This window comes from Scyliorhinus canicula, chromosome 8 (genome assembly GCF_902713615.1).
Source record: "Scyliorhinus canicula chromosome 8, sScyCan1.1, whole genome shotgun sequence".
Taxonomy (NCBI): Eukaryota; Metazoa; Chordata; class Chondrichthyes; order Carcharhiniformes; family Scyliorhinidae; genus Scyliorhinus; species Scyliorhinus canicula.
Window position 1 is genome coordinate 85,523,688 of NC_052153.1, and position 19,054 is coordinate 85,542,741.

Sequence of the window (19,054 nt, forward strand, 5' to 3'; positions counted from 1 at the left end):
TTCTCAATCTGTAGCCATTCAGATAATAATCTGCCTTCCTGTTTTTGCTACCAAAGTGGATGACCTCACATGTTCCATATTATACTACATCTGTCATGCATTTGCCCACTCGCTCAAATTGTCTAAATCACACCGAATCATCTTTGCCTCCTCCTTACAGCTCACCTTCTGACCCAGCTTTGTGTCATCTGCAAATTTGGAGATACATTTAGTTTCCTCATCTAAATCATCAATGTACATTGTTAATAGCTGAGGTCCTTGTCTGAATGTCCAAATAAACCACATCCACAGCTTCCCCCTCATCAACCCTATTAGTTACATCCTCGAAGAATTCCAATAGATTTGGCAAACCTTTTCGTAAATCCATGCTGACTCTCTCTGATCCTGCCATTGTTTTCCAAGTGCTCTGCCATTAAATCTTTTACAATGGATTCTAGCTTCTCCCCCACTACTGACATCAGGCTGACTGGTCTATAATTCCCTGTTTTCTCTCTACCTCCCTTTTAAATAGCTACCCTCCAATCCATAAGAACTGTTCCAAAGTCCATAGAATCTTGAAAGATGACCACCAATGCATCCACTATTTCAAGGACCACTTCTTAGGTTAGCAGGCACTGGGGATTTATTCGCCTTCAATCCCATCAATTTCCTCAACACCATTTCCCTATTAATACTGATCTCCTTCAGTTCCTCCCTGTGTTCCCCAACATTTCTGGTACATTATTTGTGTCCTGCTTGTGAAGACAGAACCAAACTATATATTTAGTTAGTCAGCCATTTCTTTATTCCCCATTATAAATTCCCCTGTTTCTGACTGTAAGGGACCCACATTTGTCTTCACCAATCTTATTTTCTTCATATATCTATTTACAGTCAGTTTTTATGTTCCACGCAAGGGTATTCTTGTATTCTATTTCTCCCTTCTTAATCAATCCCATTTTCCTCCTTTTCTGAATTCCAAACTGCTCCCAAACCTCAGGTCAGCTGTTTATTCTAGCCAATTTGTATTCCTCTTCCGATGATCTAATACTATGTATAATTTCCAGTGTAAGGCATGGTTTCGCCACATTTCCCAATTTATATTTGCACCAGACAGAAATGAACATTGGCTCCAGTTTACCCATGTGCTCTTTGAATGTTTGCTATTGCCTTTCCACCATCATCCCTTTAAGTAACATTCCCCAATCCATCATAGCCAACTTTCACCTCCTACCATCTTAGTTTCCTTTATTTTGATTCAGGACCCTAGTCTCAGAATCAGCTAGGTCACTCTCCATCTTGACAGAGGCGGGTGAACCAGGAATTTTCCAGTATCAGCCAGTTTGTTGACTTGCTGGAATCTTCCTGTCTTGGGGAAATGGTTAAGAAGGCAGGTCAGGTGAGGTGACAGCTACCCACCCACAAATGGTGGGTTGCTTGTTAACATAATAAAAGGTCAATCAAAAGCTGACAGATTCCACTCTGCCAGTTGGCTCCCGTGACGTCAGAGCTCGACATGCCTGGAGGGTCAATTGTGACCTCCCCCACAATGGTGGTCTAGAAGCTGTAGCACTTTATTTTTAAATAGCTTGGGAAATATTTTTGAGGCCCCTTCTCCCTATTTCTGTATTGGTAGGCAGCCACTCTCAGTTCTGGAGGGCCTCCTGTTGATCCTCTAGCTTCCGGGGTCTGCTTGTCGTCCTTAACTAATGGTGATCCCACCCCTCTGGCCATTAATTGGCCTTTTAGTCAAAAATAATGGTGTTCTTGTCCTGCCGATGTAATGCAGGGCTGTTCCTTCGAAATTATCCCAACATCGGGATCATGACTCAAAAATGAAAATCCAGCTTTTATGTCCTAGGACTTCCCCAGAGTTGGGAAGTGGAGTGCTTGGATTTATGGCATTGCGCATAATGGAAATTAAAGTAAACAGTTTCTACAGATGATCTACAGTGTCATTTTATATCCTCCTTTGTGTTGAAATTCTGCCTCCTTCTGGGTGCTGTTAATGAACCACAAGACATGGCCCTAGCATTGGGAAGTTCACCTCCAAGCTGCACACCATCCTGTCCTTGAAATGTATCACTGCTTTTTCATTGTCGCTGTGTCAAAATCCTGGAATCCCCTCTCTAACAGCACTGTGGATGTACCTACACCACATGATCGGCAGCGGTTCATGAAGGTGCAGCTCACCACCACCTTCTGAGGGGCAATTAAGGAGAGGCAATACACACTGGCTTAGCCAACAAAGCCCACAACCCATGAATTATTTTTTCTTAAATTTGTTAGCCGCCATCAGCTGCACCAGCTCTGAAGGCAGGCTCCTACCAGAGAGTCAGTTTGCACTGGGCCACATTTAGCATATGCCACTGACATGATTCTCCAAATGCACGCAGTTCCAGATCAGCTTCAATGCATTTGAGTACCCTGCCTCTGACTAGCATCTAGACATGGGCTTTGCGTAAAGTCTTATATTTTCCATGCAGTTTTGATGGATGTTTAAAGTCTGTCTCACTTGTGAATCATTGTGAAAGTTGTACAAAAATAGTCTTTCTGATTTACTTTCATTCAGTGTGAAAAACTAGAAACTCATTATTTTCCTCTTGCAGTTGGAAGAACAATACCGGTCATTTAGCCCAAAGGAGGAGAGCATTGCATTGAAAAGAAAATTAAATGATTTCACATTGGTAAGAAAGCATGTTTCTGTATAGCTCCTGACACACTGGGATATTACTGAGACTCTTGAAAATGTAGTGAGCATTCAGCAAGCCAAGATAAATCCAGTTTTGCAATAGAGGATATTTTCCAACAGTGTTCTGGGTAAATTTCACAACACAATTCTTGTGCGCTTTTTTGAATCTTTCTGGTACATTAATCAAATGCTTTAGGGATATCTGAACCTAACCTAACCTACCTGGTGAGAGGCTGATGGGAGGGGATTGGCCACCTAATTTACACTTTGCCTAATTTTATTTTCTGTTGAAGTCAGTGGAAGGTAAACTTGAGGAGGATGATAAAGGTGGCTGAACCAATCTTACTGTTTACTGCAATGAAAATTATGTTAAAACTGCTCTCTTGGTTATAGTACAGCAGTAGATTTATAAGAAAACTGCAGCTTTGCAATTAATGAAAAGAAACTTAGAGAATTTACGAGTGTGTGAATCGCTTAGATTGTGAAAATCTTCAACCATGTGAATACAGAAAATCCTAAATCTTTCATTCACATGATCATATTACAAGTGATTTATTATCATTGATTTACTGCCACTGACCTTTTCTGCAAGATACTATATGCTGAGATAGTAAATTGTACGACACAAAGTCAATGCGAAACTTTGAGTTTTGCTGAGAGCTGTCACACTGCATTAGATCTCTTGCCCCACTGATCCAGTTGCTTCATTTAGGTATGGCAATTCATGGATTGCAGAATTTTTTCATCCATTTATTTTAATTTGCTGTGTGACGTTCTGCGACAGCAGTGTTACATCATAAAACCAACCCTGTGTGTACACTACACTTGTCTATATTTGAAGGCAGCTGTTAAAAAATATGCCATCCTTACATTGTACACAACTGACTGAGGATTTCTGAGAAAAAGCTTTTTTTAATCACTTCCTCCAATGACATGGTGACTTTATCGAGTGAACAATTGAATGCAAGAATGTCCCAGATACATTCCCAGCTGCTGCTGAGTTAGCAGTGGACATATTAAAATTAGCCTCAGCACCCCACGGTTCTGGAAAGTCAACCAGGCTTCTCACATCTGATTGATATCCTACAATCTCCTCTGGTAGTGTTAATGCATGGATGTCAGATGAGGACAAAATCAAGTGTTACTGTGGCGCTTTCCATGGTAGCATAGCCTGTATATTTCTGTCAAGGCTTATTGGGAATAATCACCTAATTGAATTTCTGTGCAGCTGTACCCCAGGAAGGAGAGAGCGTCTTAAGGAATTGGTAGAAAGGGGAAAAATTGGCAAAATCAAACTCTACATTTATAGACTCTACACTCTCTCACTCTCCCACCATGGACTATCTGTGGCCAAGATGATTTGATAGCTTGTTCCCTCACTGATAAACCTTTTTTTCTTGCATTGGTGCTGACAAGACCAGCATTTGTTACCCTACCCTAATCACCCTTGAACTGAGTGGCTTGCTAGGCCTTCGCGGAGGGCATTTAAGAGTCAATCACATTACTGTGGGTCTGGAGCCCAGGTGAGGAGGGCAGATTTATTTCCCTAAAGGACATTAGTGAACCAGAGGGTTTTCATCAATGATAGTTGTCGTGGTCACCATTACTGAGGGTAGCTTTACATTCCATAATTATTAATTGAATTTACGTTCCCCAGTTGCCATGGTGGGATTGGACCCACGTCCCAAGAGCATTAGCCTGGGCCTCTAGATTACTATGCCCAATGATATTACCACTATGCCACAGTCTCCCCTGACAGTACAATAGTACGGATAGTACAAACATGGCACGAGGTTGCCTTCTGGTGGATGATCCCTTCATTTTCTCTGCTTTTCTGGAAGGAACACCTGATCTACATATGCTACTCATTCAGATATTACACCTGTAATGTGCCTAGGATGATGATGCATTATTCCACCTTGTTACAAAGTTATTATCAATTTAAAACAATTGTAAAAATGAAATTCTATGGGCAAGAGTGTTGAGGCTTGCAAACAGAATTCAGTCAAGAAATGTAAATGTTAATGCTTATTTTTGTGTGTCTTTTATAGGAAAATGATAAACTGAAGAAAGAACTACTTGAAGCCCAAACAAACATAATGCTGCTGCAGAGTGAAATAGATACTTTGAAAAGTGACTATGCAGATCAGTGTTTGAATTTAGAAAGGTAAAATTAATAGAAATAATTTGGAGTTTAATTTGGATTAATGTGAGGTTATCCACTTTGGTACCAAAAATGAGAAGGCAGACTATTTGAGTGACCATAAGTTAGGAGAAGGAAATATGCAAGAGAGCTGTGTGCCTTTGTACACCAGTCACTAAAGGTAAGCCTGCAGTTACTGCAGACGGTAATAAAGGCAAATGATATGCTGGCCTTCATAGCCAGAGGATTCGAGTACAGGAGCAAGGTTGTCTTGCTGCAATTATAAAGGGCCACGCCTGCAATATTGTATGTGCAGTTTTGGTCTCCTTATCTGATGAAGGATGTTCTTGCTATAGAGGCAGTGCACCAAAGGTTTACCAGACTGATTCTTGGGATGGCAGGACTGATGTATGAGGAAGGTTTGAGTCTGGGCCAGTGGTTAGCACTGCCTCAAGGCACCGAGGACCCGGGTTCGATCCCGGCCCCAGGTCACTGTCTGTGTGGAGTTTGCACATTCTCCCCGTGTCTGCGTGTGTCTCACCCCCACAGCCCAGAGATGAGCAGGGTAGGTGGATTGGCCACGCTAAATTGCCCCTTAATTTAAATTTTTTAAAAAAGATTGAGTCTGTTAAGATTGTATTTGTTAGGTTCAGAAGAACGAGGTGGGAACTTATAGAAACCTATAAAATTCTAACAGGTCTGACAGGGTAGATGCAGGAAGGATGTTCCCAACGGTGGTGGTGTCCAGAACCAGGGGTCACATTCTGAGGATACGAGGTCGACCATTTAGGACAGAGATGAGGAGGAATATCTTCACCAGACAGTGGTGAGCCTGTAGAATTCATTACCACAGGAAGTGTTGAGGTCAAAACATTTCAAGCAGCAGGTAGATACAGCACTTGGGACGAAGGGCATCAAAGGATATGGGGGTGAAGGTGGGATTAGACTACTGATTGGATGATCAGCCATGATCATAATGAATGGCGGAGCAGGCTCAAAGGGCTGAATGGCTTCCTCCTGCTGCTATTTACTACGTTTCTGTAACTACTGCTCCTCAAGTTAAAGTGCAACTATTGTTGCTGCTCAAAACTTTGTGTAAAGGAATGTCTCCATTGTCTCCATTTTTACTTCCACTGCAGGAATCATGACATGGTCGAAGGGTATACATATGATAGGGACAGCCTAACGCGACAGATTGAAATGCTTCAGTAAGTATCTTTAGTTTAAATTTCTCAATAACACTTCACAAGCATAATTCTGTTGTTGTTTCTGAATATTTTGAGCCATATTTTCTTACATTTTCACAATCGGCGTGTTTACTCAAGTGGCCAGTGGACACAGGAGCATTATACAGTCCTACTTGTAAATTTGGAGTGGGAGGTGCTGCTGATTAATATCCACATGGCTTGAGCCAATTGAAGTGACACATATCTGTGACCTTTGTGCGCTCAAAGTTGTGGAAGATGTGTGATTGTGACATCATTGATTTAGCGGCCTAATGAATCACCAGGATACCAAAAGCACTGATCCCTGTGGAACACGACTCGTTACATTTTGTCAACCAAAAAATACCCATTTATGTTTACTCTTAGCTGTTAGCTAGCCAATACGTAATCCAATGCACCATGAGCTTCTATTTTCCACATAACCTTTAATGTGGCCTTATCAGGTGCCTTCTGGAAATTAAGTCCAATACAGCCACTGGTTCGCCTTTATCCACAGCACATGTGACTCCTTCAAAGAACTCCAATAATTTGGTGAACCATGACTTCCGTTTGATAAAGCCATGTTGGCTCTGTCTCATTATCAAAATACAAGGCAAAGAGCTTCAGTTTCTCTAGCTGTCTTGGAATATAATGTGACATCTTTCCTAAAGGAATTAGATTTTTTTGTAATCCATGGACAATGTTTTCCCCGCTTTTATAGGTCAGCGAACAGAAAGCTTCATGACAGCAATGATGGTCTGCGATCTTCCCTTGAAAGCAGTTTCAGCAAATATAACAGGTCTTTGGTGAGTGTACATTCTGATCGAATTTTCTCGTCGCGCCTGACTCGGTGACGCAACAAGGTTGTTAAATCTTGCGAGAGATTTCCTGTGAGATTTGCGATGCTCAACACCTCGCGAGATCTAATGAGACTTCATGAAACGTCGCAATCTGGATCTTGCCCATATTGGGCAAGCTCCAGACCAGCATTTTTAAATGAGCCATTAGGCTCATTTAACCATGTCTACATCGGATTCTCCTGGAACCTGTGAACTAACAGCCTCCCCAGCGAGACCTGGACCAGGTGTCATTTGCTACTGGTCCACACAAATGTGGACCAGGCATTACGGCACCTGGGTGGTTTCCCAGGCCATTGGAACTCTGAGTGGTCAGGGACAGGGAAGAGTGGCACCCTGGCTCTCCTTCTGGCACCTGGGCACCTTGGCAGTGTTTGGGCTGGGGAGAGGTTGGGGATTCTTTTGCAGGCCTTGGAGATTGGGATAACGTGGAATTCTGGTGAGGAGAGCTTCCTATTGAAAAAAAGTGGACTATGTGAAGCCTCGGCCGCATGTTCCCCATTCTGGGCCCCTATTTAAAGCGAATTGCATGAATAGCCAAATGTTTCTCGGCACTGCGAGTGCCGGGAATCATACGGCTAAATTTGTTTGCTCGGGGACTTTGTTTCTTTTGGAAAGATCGTGCCTTAAACTTCAAATATACTGCATTGGGTGCAAGGCATTTAAGGTCAAAGGTTCTATATAAATTAATATTTATTTTATAGTCCCAACTTCAGCAGAGTCATGCCACGTATGTGAAACTTAATATTTTGTACATTAGAGGCATGGTAGCATAGTGGTTAGCACTATTGCTTCTCAACTCCAGGGTCCCAGGTTCGATTCCCCGCTTTGGTCACTGTCTGTGCGGAGTCTGCACGTTCTCCCCCTGTCGGCGTGGGTTTCCTCCGGGTGCTCCGGCTTCCTCCCACAATCCAAAGATGTGCGGGTTAGGCCGATTGGTTATGCTAAATTGCCCCTTAGTGTCCAACAGTTAGGTGGGATTGTCAGGTTGTGGGGTTGGGGTGGAGGTGTGGGCTTACGTAGGGTGCTCTTTCAAGGGCCGGTGTAGACCCGATGGGCCGAATGGCCTCCTTTTGCACTGTAAATTCTATGACTTCTATACCTATGACGCAAATACTATTGTGTACAAATAATCAGAATTTTCTGCAATACTACAGCGTGCAGCAAATCTCTCACCAGGAAATGCCATGTTCAGAAGCAGCCCAAAGCTCTGTGGACATCAGTCGCCTCAGATTTCAGCATATGACAGGTGAATGTCTTTGTATATCTTCACAGAATCAATGCAATTTCTGTTTGGGAACCAAATGGTCTATGTTGGGTAAAATAAATGAACGGATGATCTGAAATGGAGAGTAGAGAAAAGTACTAGTCTTGTTATATCTCTTGAAATGATGATGTTAACAATTGAATCATAAATAATTTACCATTTATTATGCTCTGTGCTTATTCATTTTCAGAATGGTAACTCTCTTGCTTTTTCACTTAATGTAACAGATTAAAGATAAAGGGAATAAGCTTTACAGGCAAGTTAGCATAGAATTTACAGTGCAGAAGGAGGCCATTCAGCCCATCGAGTCTGCACCGGCTCTTGAAAAGAGCACCCTGCTTAACCTCACATCTCCACCCTATCCCCGTAACCCTGTAACCCCATCTAACCTAAGGGCAATTTGGCATGGCCAATCCACCTAACCTGCACATCTTTGAACTGTGGGAGGAAACCAGAGCACCCGGAGGAAACCCACGCAGACACGGGGAGAACGTGCAGACTCCGCACAGACAGTGACCCAAACAGGAATCGAACCTGGGACCCTGACGCTGTGAAGCCATAGTGCTAACCACCGTGCTGCGTGATGTTTAGGGATGCACTGCCTCAAAATCTGGTGGAGGCAGATTCAATGGTAATTATCAAAAGTAAATCCCTCACCAGGAAATGCCATGTTCAGAAGCAGCCTAAAGCTCTGTGGACACCAATCGCCTCAGATTTTATCATATGACAGGGTTACGGGGATAGGGTGGAGATGTGGGGCTAAGTAGGGTGCTCTTTCCAAGAGCTGGTGCAGACTCGATGGGCCAAATGGCCTCCTTCTGCACTGTAAATTCTATGCTTAGGGCAGCAAGGTAGCACAAGTGGATAGCACTGTGGCTTCACAGCGCCAGGGTCCCAGGTTCTATTCCCCGCTGGGTCACTGGCTGTGCGGAGTCTGCACGTTCTCCCCGTGTCTGTGTTGGTTTCTTCCGGATGCTCCGGTTTCCTTCCACAGTCCAAAGACGTGCAGGTTAGGTGGGTTGGCCATGATAAATTGCCCTTAGTGACCAAAAAGGTTGGGGGGGGGGGTTATTGGGTTATGGGGATAGGGTGGAAGTGAGAGCCTAAGTGGGTCGGTGCAGAATCGATGGGCGAATGGCCTCTTCTGGACTGTATGTTCTATGTAAATTGGCTTTTTATCTTAAAAGGAGGAGAGAGGTGATGCTTCTACAGGGCTGGGGCAAAGTGTTCCCTTCAAAGTGAACCGGAGCAGGTGACTATGAAGGTCAATTCCTAGAGTCTGAACCTGAGGTCTTGGCCATAGTGCCATAAAAGTTTAATGTCCTCACAATGGTGTTCGAGGTACATGGAGACATCTTTGAATGTTATCTCCTATTCACTGCAACACCAGTCTCATGCTACTGCTTCTTGACAGCCTCATCAATCATCAGGACTCGGGCCTAATATTCAGATGCTGCTCCTCACACACTTCACAATACCGTCAATCTCAGGCCTACTTCTTGAACTTTCCACATTTTTCTAACTATTCAACTATGGCAGGCATGCCAGCCAAAATGCATCCTGCGGCTCTATTGCCAAGGCGAAAAGCAACGGGGAGAGCGGGCACCCCTGCCTCGTCCCACGATGTAGCCCAAAGTACCCAAACTCACTTGGTTGGTCCGCACACATGCGACCGACGCCTTAAATAGCAGCCGGACCCAATCCATAAACCCTTGCCCAAACCCGAACCGCCCTGCGCCTCCAACAAAGACACCCACTCCACCCGATCAAACGCCTTCTCTATGTCCATCGCCACCACTATCCACCTCCTGCCCCTCCGAAGGCATCATGATTACATTGAGCAGCCTCCTCACATTTGCTGACAACTGCCTCCTCTTCATAAAATCAGTCTGATCCTCACCTATCACCCCGGCACACAGTCCTCAATTTGCGATGCCAACACCTTTGCCGATAACCTGACGTCCACATTCAATAGTGATATCGAGTTGCATGACCCACACTGCTCCTGGTCCTTGCCCCTCTTTAAAATCAGGGAGATGGATGCCTGCGACAATGTAGAGGGGAGTTCCCCCTCTCCCTTGCTTCACTATACGCCCTCACCAGCAGTGGCCCCAGGTCCGCTCCAAACATTTTACAAAACTATACCAGGAACCCGTCCGGCCCAGTGGCTATTCCTGCTTGCGTTGCCCTCATACTATCCATCATCTCCTTCAGCCCAATTTGAGTCCCCAGGTCCTCCTCCACATGGGAAACTCCAACCCTTCCAGGAACCACTGCATCCCCTCCTTCGCGATTGGGGGTTCCGACCCGTAGCGCCTTTTATAAAACGCCTCGAAAACCCCATTCACCCCCTCTGGGTTCATCACCACCTTACCCTTATCATCGCTAACTCTACTGGTCTCCCTCACTGCCTCCTGCTTTCTCAACTGATAGACCAATACCCTATTTGCCTTTTCCCCATATTCATACATTCGGGGCTGGTTTAGCACAGTGGGCTAAACTGCTGGCTTGTATTGCAGACAAGGCCAGCAGCTCGGGTTCAATTCCCATACCGGTTCCCCGATCAGGTGCCGGAATGTGGCGACTAGGGGCTTTTCACAGTAACTTCATTGAAGCCTACTTGTGACAATAAGCAATTACTATCATTATACACTGCCCCTCTGGCCCTCCGTAAGTACCCCGCTGCCTTCCCTGTAGAAACTAGCCCAAATTCCATCTTGGGGCCACTGCCTCTCCTTCAACAACTCTGCCTACAGCACCTCCGAATGTCCCCTGTCCACCCTAAAAATCTCGTCCACCAGCCTTGCCCTCTCCTCCGCTCCGTTTACTCCCTATGCGCCTGAATTGATATGAACTACCCCCTGACTACAGCCTTGAGTGCCTCCCACAGCATGGCGTGATCTCCCTGTGATCTCCCTCGTGGCATTCAGCACCACATAGTCCCGAATGGCAGCCCTCACCCACTCACACACCTCCTCATCCGCCAGCAATCCCACATCCAGCCTCCACTGCGGGCGTTCAGAGCCCCCACCCCCAGGCCACCCAACGTGGCGCATAATCAGAAACCACAAGTTGGCCACCCCTCCAGCACCATCTTGTCAAACACAAAAAAATATATCCAGGAGTACACTCGGTGCACAGGGGAGAAGTATGAAAACTCTTCACCCTTGGCCTCCCAAACCTCCAAAGGCTATGCCAGAATTGTTAAACTGTCTTTCCTCAGCTTCCATCATTTGCAGTTTTTTCCCTTGTTGTTCCAACCTCATTGTGTTAAATATTGACTGGCAGCTTTTTGTTCCATGTTGGCTGTAATTTGTCTGCACTCTGGTGAGTTCAGAATGGGGATTGGAGGTTCAATCTGAACCAGCCCAAACTTAAAAATATAGTAGGCGTTGCTGTAGACCGAACTAGTTCAAAAAATCTAGTTATGTAACAAGTACATTGACATCAATCATATTGTGCTAAACACTAATCAAATCATCTACTAAGTAAAGAATCACATTGTGAACAGCAAACAAAGAGACTTGTTTAGAATTAGGGAGGCACAAGAACGTTTATCGAGACCAGGAAATACTGACGCCTGTAATTATTTGTCATATATTGATAAAAGCTCCAATGAATTCTTAATTGTTAAAGGCTTAAATTTCTAGAATTATATGAAGTAGCTATGTATTATAATTAACATAATTACTGATATGCTATTTATTATAATTGGCATAATTACTGATGCTATGGGCACGCTTCTCCCCCAAAATTTCTAAGTTAATTTGTGGCAGGTTTTTCAGGAAGTTTCCCGCCAGCTCTGCTGGCAAGTTCACCACCGCTATCTAATGACACTTTTTTGATCGTTGGAGAGTTTCTCACCAGTTTAGCCCACACTTAGAATTTCTTTTATTACTGGGGAGCTGAACTCAGAAATAGCTGCCATTTTGAAAGGTTTCCCCAATCTCTAAGTGGGCTTGTGGGTCCCCCTCACCCATCGGCAATGTCACCCCCCCCACACACATGGACCCTACCCCACACCTCCTTACCCCCCCCCCCCCCCCAGGTGAGGACACCCCACTATGGTGTCCCTAGCATTCTCTCTCTTCAGACCCCCAAAGTCCCCTTACAAAACCCCCTGCCTTCTAGGACTCCCACCCTCCCAACCTCCTGGAGGCTCCTACTTACCTGCCCATCACTCCCCCACCCTTCAAACCTGTCCTCCACCCTCCTTTCATGGGCATTGCGCCCCCTGCCCATGACCCTTGGCAGTGCCACTCTGGCACTTGGGCACCCTTGCACTGCCACCCTGGCACCCAGGAATTGCTCATGCCAGCTTGGCAGTGCCATCCAGGCACCTTGGCAGTGCCAGGGTGACAGTATCAAGATGCCAGCCTGGCAGTGCCAGGGGGCCACCCTGCACTTACCTTATCACCCAAGGGTATCCGATGGTGCCATTCTACCTGGTCCACGTTTGTGTAGATTAGCACTGATCGTCACCCGGCTGCAGCCTCCCTGGAGAGGCCAGAGAATCGCGGGAGGCTGGTGAAACCCAGGAAAGTAGGTCGTAAGTAGGTTTGCGTCCTAATTCAGTCATTCAGTCTCGCCTATTTGGAGCGGAGTTCTGACTCTGACATCTCGGGGGAGTCCAGTGAATCTCGCGAGGCATGGAGCCCGTCAGGAGGCTTGGTGCAGGCCTCTCCCAAGTTTCACCGGCCACGTTGTGCTCCCACTTGAGCAACGTGGCTTAAAAATCGCACATTGTGTCTACACCCTAACTAAATATTAAACTGCATTTAAATAGCTTTAAAATAAATATTTATCTGATTCCTTATCGTGTTGCATTGGACACCATAAAAACATTTGCCAGTCAGCCATTATTGAACCACGTTTGCAGAATACTATCATATTATGTATCTAGATGAGAACTACAAGACCTATGCTCTTTCAAGTTGCTAAAAAGATGTGTCTGTCCTGCTGGTCCAAGTTTTCTGAGGATAAACCTTGCAGTGATTCCTTCAGTTGAAGAGGGTTATGCTAGATGTCATTCCTTTGATTCAAACTTCAAAACATAGACAAACTACCAAAATTGATTTTGATTATTGTTCACAATAGGTCATCCAGATCCTCTTACTTAGATGAAGACATGGAGTCACTGGCTCTGTGCGACCCGATGCGCAGGGTCAGCTGTGAAGTTGAAAGCTTAACTGAAAGCTGCTTTGACAGTGGCATGTCCACAATGAGAGATTCAAATGAATATGATTCTGAGGGTGAATTCAAACATCATAAGAATTTTGGAAAGGAACTTTGTGCTGGGGAAACCTTTGGAGAAGATGCTTCTGACACAGATGTAAGCATCCATACAAGTAATGTGATGTTTTCATGAAAATCTTTTGTACATTGTGAACTGCACTTATTGATCCGCTCAAAAATGAATGTTTTCTTCTGTGGGGAAATGAGTTACAAATGAACGCTGTATTTTTGATCAGGTCTAAAACAAGTAACTGTGCAAATGACCAGTTTTAAGATTCTTAAATGTCAGCCCCAAATGGTTACTAAATACCAGTGTTTGTTTGATACAGTAACAGAGTATGCTGTTGTGTTTGTGTTTGGCTTTGGGCACAATGTTCCCGAATCAGAACAGAATTTTCCCACTGGGACAGAAGGAAGGGCAATTGGAAGATTACTCTATCTGAAAGAGCACCGATAATTTATTGTCACTATGCTGAGATTTTAAAAATTAAATTAAATGCATAGATTGATCAAATAATTAATAATTGGAATTATAAATACAACTATCAATGGTCAGATACAGATGTCAAGCTTAGAATCAACCACTGTTTGGCCACCAATAATTATAGTGAGATGAGGTGATGCGGGCCATCTTTTGTGAGCTCTGTAGGTTAAAGTATATCTGTGATTTATTTGTAGGTACCTGAAATTCGGGATGAAGTAGCTTTTAGCCAAGATAGTACAAGCACTGTTCTGGAGTGGAAGCCATCCCATGCATTGAGCCGGAGCAGTTCTGCAACCTCTTTGTCACAAGGCAATAACACTACATTTTCATCACAGGTAACGTCTGTTAAAGTGTTTTAAATGCAACTCCAGTTCTGTGAGCTTCCGTTTCTCTTATTCAGTTAAATTAAATTGTTACATTGCAAGTCATTGAGAGGCTGACTGTTGAACTCCTTCAGATGACATTTGCATTGCATATTGGGCAAAACTATGGCTGATGGAGTTCAATGTTGGGAAGCACGAAGACATAACATGCAACTTGGAGTTGAGAAAGAGGAGTTTACATGCTGTACAAACTTGGTCTGTATTTCTTTGAGTTAGAAACTGTACGATTTAATTGAACACCGATCTATAAAATGCGAAAGTAAGCTGATTGTGAGATACAGATCCACTTGGAGAATCCAGAAAAAGGGGCACAATCTTAAAATAGGAGCTAAACCATTTAGGAAGTTAAATCAGGAAGTATTTTTGACACAGAATATGGTGACAATCTGGAAATCTTTCTTTCAAAACATTATGTGGCTGAGAGCAATAGATTTTTGTTAGGGAAACAGTATCAAGGGAGATGGAACCAAGGCCAGTAATTTAGATCAACAGTGATCTATTTAAATGGTGGAACAGGCTCGAGTGACTGAGTAGCTTACTCTTCCTATGTTTCTAATCCTAATTTTCTGAAGTACTGGGAAAGTGTCATGCTCAATAGAAATGCAATATTATGGAACTGAATAATTTATAGCACGGTTTTCCCAGGTTCTTGTGTATTTCCTTATTTACTCTATGGCGGTTGGCTGTGGAGTAGCAGAGTATCATTCTGATATTTAATCTGATGTTGGCACTAATTCCAAGATGCCATTTTTTCCATGCTACCTGTGTTGTTCAGTTCCATTATGATGTGATCTTCGGTTTGCTCCCCCCTCTTAGTCTCTCCATAACACGTGCTTTCTTGAGCTTGGAGCACAGGCTGGAGATCTGCTCCTGGTTCCCGACCAATTATTCCGAGGGAAGAAGTGTTAGGTGTATGAAAAAGCATTAAGGTAGACAATTCCCCAGATATCTATCCCAGAATATTGAGGGAGCCAAGAGATAAATCGCTGGGCCTCTAACAGAAATCTCTGTGTCCTCGTTGGCCACAGGTGGGATCCCAGAGGATTGGAGGATAGCCAATTTTCTACCGTTATTTAAGAAGGGTTGCAAGGGTAATCCAGGTAATTATAGGCCAGTGAGCTTGACGTCAGTGATAGTGAAATTATTGGAAAAGATTATCAGAGAAAGGGGGCTGGATTCTCTGCACCCCGATGCCGAAATCGCGTCCGGCGCCGCGGCGGAGAATCCAGTTTCACGCATGGAATTGGGACCGGCTCTGGTTCCTCAATTCTCCGGCACCTGAAAAGTGGCATATTCGGGGAGTGCGCCGTGTATCCACCACCGGCGGCCATTGCTTGAGGCCCGCCCCGCTGTTCTCCGCCCCCGACCGGCCAAAGTTCCAATGGCGTTTTTCTAATATGGTCACAGGCGTTCGTGAAACCTGCAAGGCGGCTGCGGACACGGTCCGCGGTCGCCATGGTCGTGAACGCACCGATCGGAGGGCTGGGGGGGCGTCATACGGGTCTGGGCCATTATTGTGCGGCCGGTCCGGGTCAGGTGCGGTGCCGATCGGGGGCACTATTTCTGCGGTCCAGGTCCGCGGTCTGAGTCCGCCATGGAGCACGGCGCGGCCGCTGGAGGCCGCCGCCATGCACATGCGCAGCCTCTAACCCGTAAGTGTGGGGGGCCGTATCTGCAGCTGGAGCTGCGAGCTCCACGATGGATCCCTGCTGGCCCTCTGCAGGGCTGTGAATCTGTGGCCTTTTGACACCAGTTTTTCTGGCTTAAAAGACCACAGATTTCAGGACAAGGTGGGGACATAGTCCCTGTAATGGAGAATCCAGCCCAGTATCTATTCACATTTGGAAGTGAATAGTCTTATTAGTGACAGACAGCGTGGTTTTGTCCGAGGGAGGCCATGTCTCACTAATTTAATTTAATTTTTTGAAGAGGTGACAAAAATGATTGACGAGGGAAGGACTGTGGATATTGTCACATGGACTTTAGCAAAGCATTCGATGAGGTCCCTCATGGCAGGATGGTGCAAAAGATTAAATCACATGGGGTCAGGGGTGAACTAACTGGATGGATTCAGAACTGGCTTGACCATGGAAGACAGAGGGTAGCTGTGGAAGGGTGTTTTTCCGAATGGCGGTCTGTAACTAGTGGTGTTCCGCAGGGATAAGTACTGGGACCTCTGCTCTTTGTAATATATATAAATGACTTGAAAGAAAACGTAGCGGGTCTGATTAGAAAGTTTGCGGATGATACTAAAATTGCAGAAGTTGTGGATAGTGATGAAGATTGTCAGAGAATACAACGGCATATAGATAAGCTTCAAAATTGGGCAGAGAAATGGCAGATGGAATTTAACACGGACAAATGCAAGATGATGTATTTTGGTAGATCCAATTCAGGTGGGAGCTATAAAATAAATGGCAGAACCATCAGGACCTGGGCGTGCAGGTTCACAGATCCTTAAAAGTGACAGCATGGATTGGACTTCCGGCGGGGTCGGAGTGCGGCCGCAGGCAACGGAGCTCCGACAGTCACGTCCTGTTTCAGGGGGAGAGACAAAAACAAAACGTGCAAACTGGCCGGACTGCTGGGATCGAGCCAGAGGCAGGGATCGACCTCCACCCCCTCCGCACGGCAGGAGAACGCGAGGACCGAGCCAGCAGCAGAGATCGAGCCAGCGGCAGGGACCGACCCCCCCCCCCCCCCCCCCCCCCCCCCAAGCCGGCAGCAGAACAAAGGAGGACACCCGGCCCATCCAGATACCTCTCTCTCTCTCTCGACCCTCCTAACCCAGCGTGTGGGTGAGTAAGAGGAAAAAAAAGAACTTCCCCAAAAACCTTTTGAAGAGGAAACTTGTAAAGAGAAAGAAAACATTTTTTCTTTCCCCTTTTTCTTTAACAAGGAAAAAAAATTTTTTTTGGCATTTGGGAAAAAAAGCGGTAAAGGAGAGAAGGGAAGGGGAAAATAGAAGGGGAGAAAAGAAAAGGGGAAGGGGAGAAAAAAAGGGGGGATAAAAGTGCCAGAAGGTAGCCAAAACAAAGGGAGAAAGGGCACCAGACGCAGAAGGGGCCGGGGACGAATCCACTCAGACGAGCTAACCGGCAAATGAAGCGGCAGAACGGAAGGTTTGCCACAACGAAAGGAGCTGGGCAGAATGGAGCTTTTTTCCTCTTGGGCCAGGGGGGAACTGTAAGGCAGCCTTTGCCGAGGCGCTGAGGGAACATTAGCAGGAAAACAAGGCAGAGGCCAGAGCAGACATAGAGGCCGCAGTGCAGGTAGCAATGGCCAAGGCCCTGGCGGAGGTGCAGCTCACCCTGGGCAGAGCAGAGGAGAGACTCGATGCCCAAGAGGAGAAACTGGAAGCACAAGAGGCGACCATTAAGGAGCTGGAAAAAACCGCAACTGACGAGAGCGACTGAATCATGGCCCTGGAGAAGGAGGTGGCGAGATTGGGCACAACACAGAGGAGCCTGAAGGGCAGAGTGGACGATCAGGAAAACCGCTCGAGAAGGCTAAAATGGAGGGATAGTGGGCCTGCCAGAGGGGATCGAGGGTAGAAACCCCACGGCATACGTGGCTGAGATTCTGGGTAACTCAGTGGGGAGGAAAACTTTCCCCAGCCCACCAGAAATGGGCAGAGCACATCGGTCGCTGCGCCCGAAGCCCAAGGCAGGGGACCATCCGTGAGTAGTTATAGCTAAACTGCACTGGTACCAGAAGTGGTCACAGAGGACCAGACGGGTTTTGTCAAAGGTAGGCAGCTAACCTCGAACATCAGGCGCCTGCTAAACGTGATAATGACCCCCTCCGGGGAGAGAACACCAGAGGTGATTGCCTCACTGGAAGCAGAAAAGGCCTTCGACAGAGTCGAGTGGAAGTATCTCAGAGTACTGGAGCAGTTCGGGCTTTGAACAGCATTCACCTCCTGGGTAAAACTTTTATACAACGCTCCCATGGCGAGCGTACGGACCAACAACACCAACTCCTGATACTTCCAGCTGCACAGGGGCACCAACCAAGGATGCCCACTGTCCTCGCTGCTATTCGCTCTAGCGATTGAACCACTAGCAGTTGCACTCAGAGTGGCAAAACGCTGGAGGGGGATCCAAGGGGGAGGCAGAGAGCAGAGTCTCACTCTGTGCAGATGACCTGCTCCTCTACATTTCAGACCCACAAAGCAGCATGGACGGAATCATCGTGCCCCTGAAAGAGTTTGGCGCCTTCTCGGGCTACAAACTCAACATGAGCAAAAGCAAGATCTTCCCGGTACACCCACAAGGAGGGGAGAAGCACTAACGGGACTGCCGTTCAAACAAGCCCGACACAAATTCCGCTACCTTTGGATCCAAATAGCCCATGACTGGAAAGGGATCCAAAAATGGAACCTCACCAGTCTGACAGAGGAAGTAAAAAAGAGCCTGCAAAGATGGAACACACTCCCATTCTCCCTCGCGGGGAGAGTCCAGATGATCAAATGAACGTGTTACCCAGGTACCTCTTCCTACTTAGCTCTATCCTGATCTACATCCCAGAGGCCTTTTTCAAAGCACTAGACAAATTAATCGTATGGGGGGGAAGAATGCTAGGATCCAAAGAAGGTCGTACAAAAAACAAAATCCAGGGGGGAGTCTAGCCCTCCCAAACCTACAATTCTACCACTGGGCGGCGAGGGCCGAGCGAATAAGGGGATGGATCAAGGAGCCAGAAGCCGAGTGGGTGTGCGCGGAAGAGGCCTCCTGCAAGGGGACCTCCCCCCAGGATCTCGCCACGGTGGCACTCCCATCCCCACCCAAAAAAGACTCCAGCAGCCTG

At 46.0% G+C, this 19,054-nt stretch overlaps 1 protein-coding gene across 3 annotated transcripts in view; it reads left to right on the forward strand.

Moving 5' to 3' along the window:
- The window catches only part of rasef (RAS and EF-hand domain containing), an 80,042-nt gene that overhangs the window by 36,951 nt on the left and 24,037 nt on the right, over positions 1–19,054 (forward strand). For all 3 annotated transcript variants that reach the window (XR_005461597.1, XM_038804893.1, XM_038804892.1), the window contains exons 5-11: positions 2,589–2,666; positions 4,723–4,838; positions 5,954–6,022; positions 6,741–6,825; positions 8,034–8,125; positions 13,241–13,475; positions 14,057–14,197. Coding sequence is in view for 2 of the 3 variants with exons in the window: in XM_038804893.1 (XP_038660821.1) it covers positions 2,589–2,666; positions 4,723–4,838; positions 5,954–6,022; positions 6,741–6,825; positions 8,034–8,125; positions 13,241–13,475; positions 14,057–14,197 (816 nt within the window). In the remaining variant the exon portion in view is untranslated. The remainder of the gene's footprint in view (positions 1–2,588; positions 2,667–4,722; positions 4,839–5,953; positions 6,023–6,740; positions 6,826–8,033; positions 8,126–13,240; positions 13,476–14,056; positions 14,198–19,054) is intronic.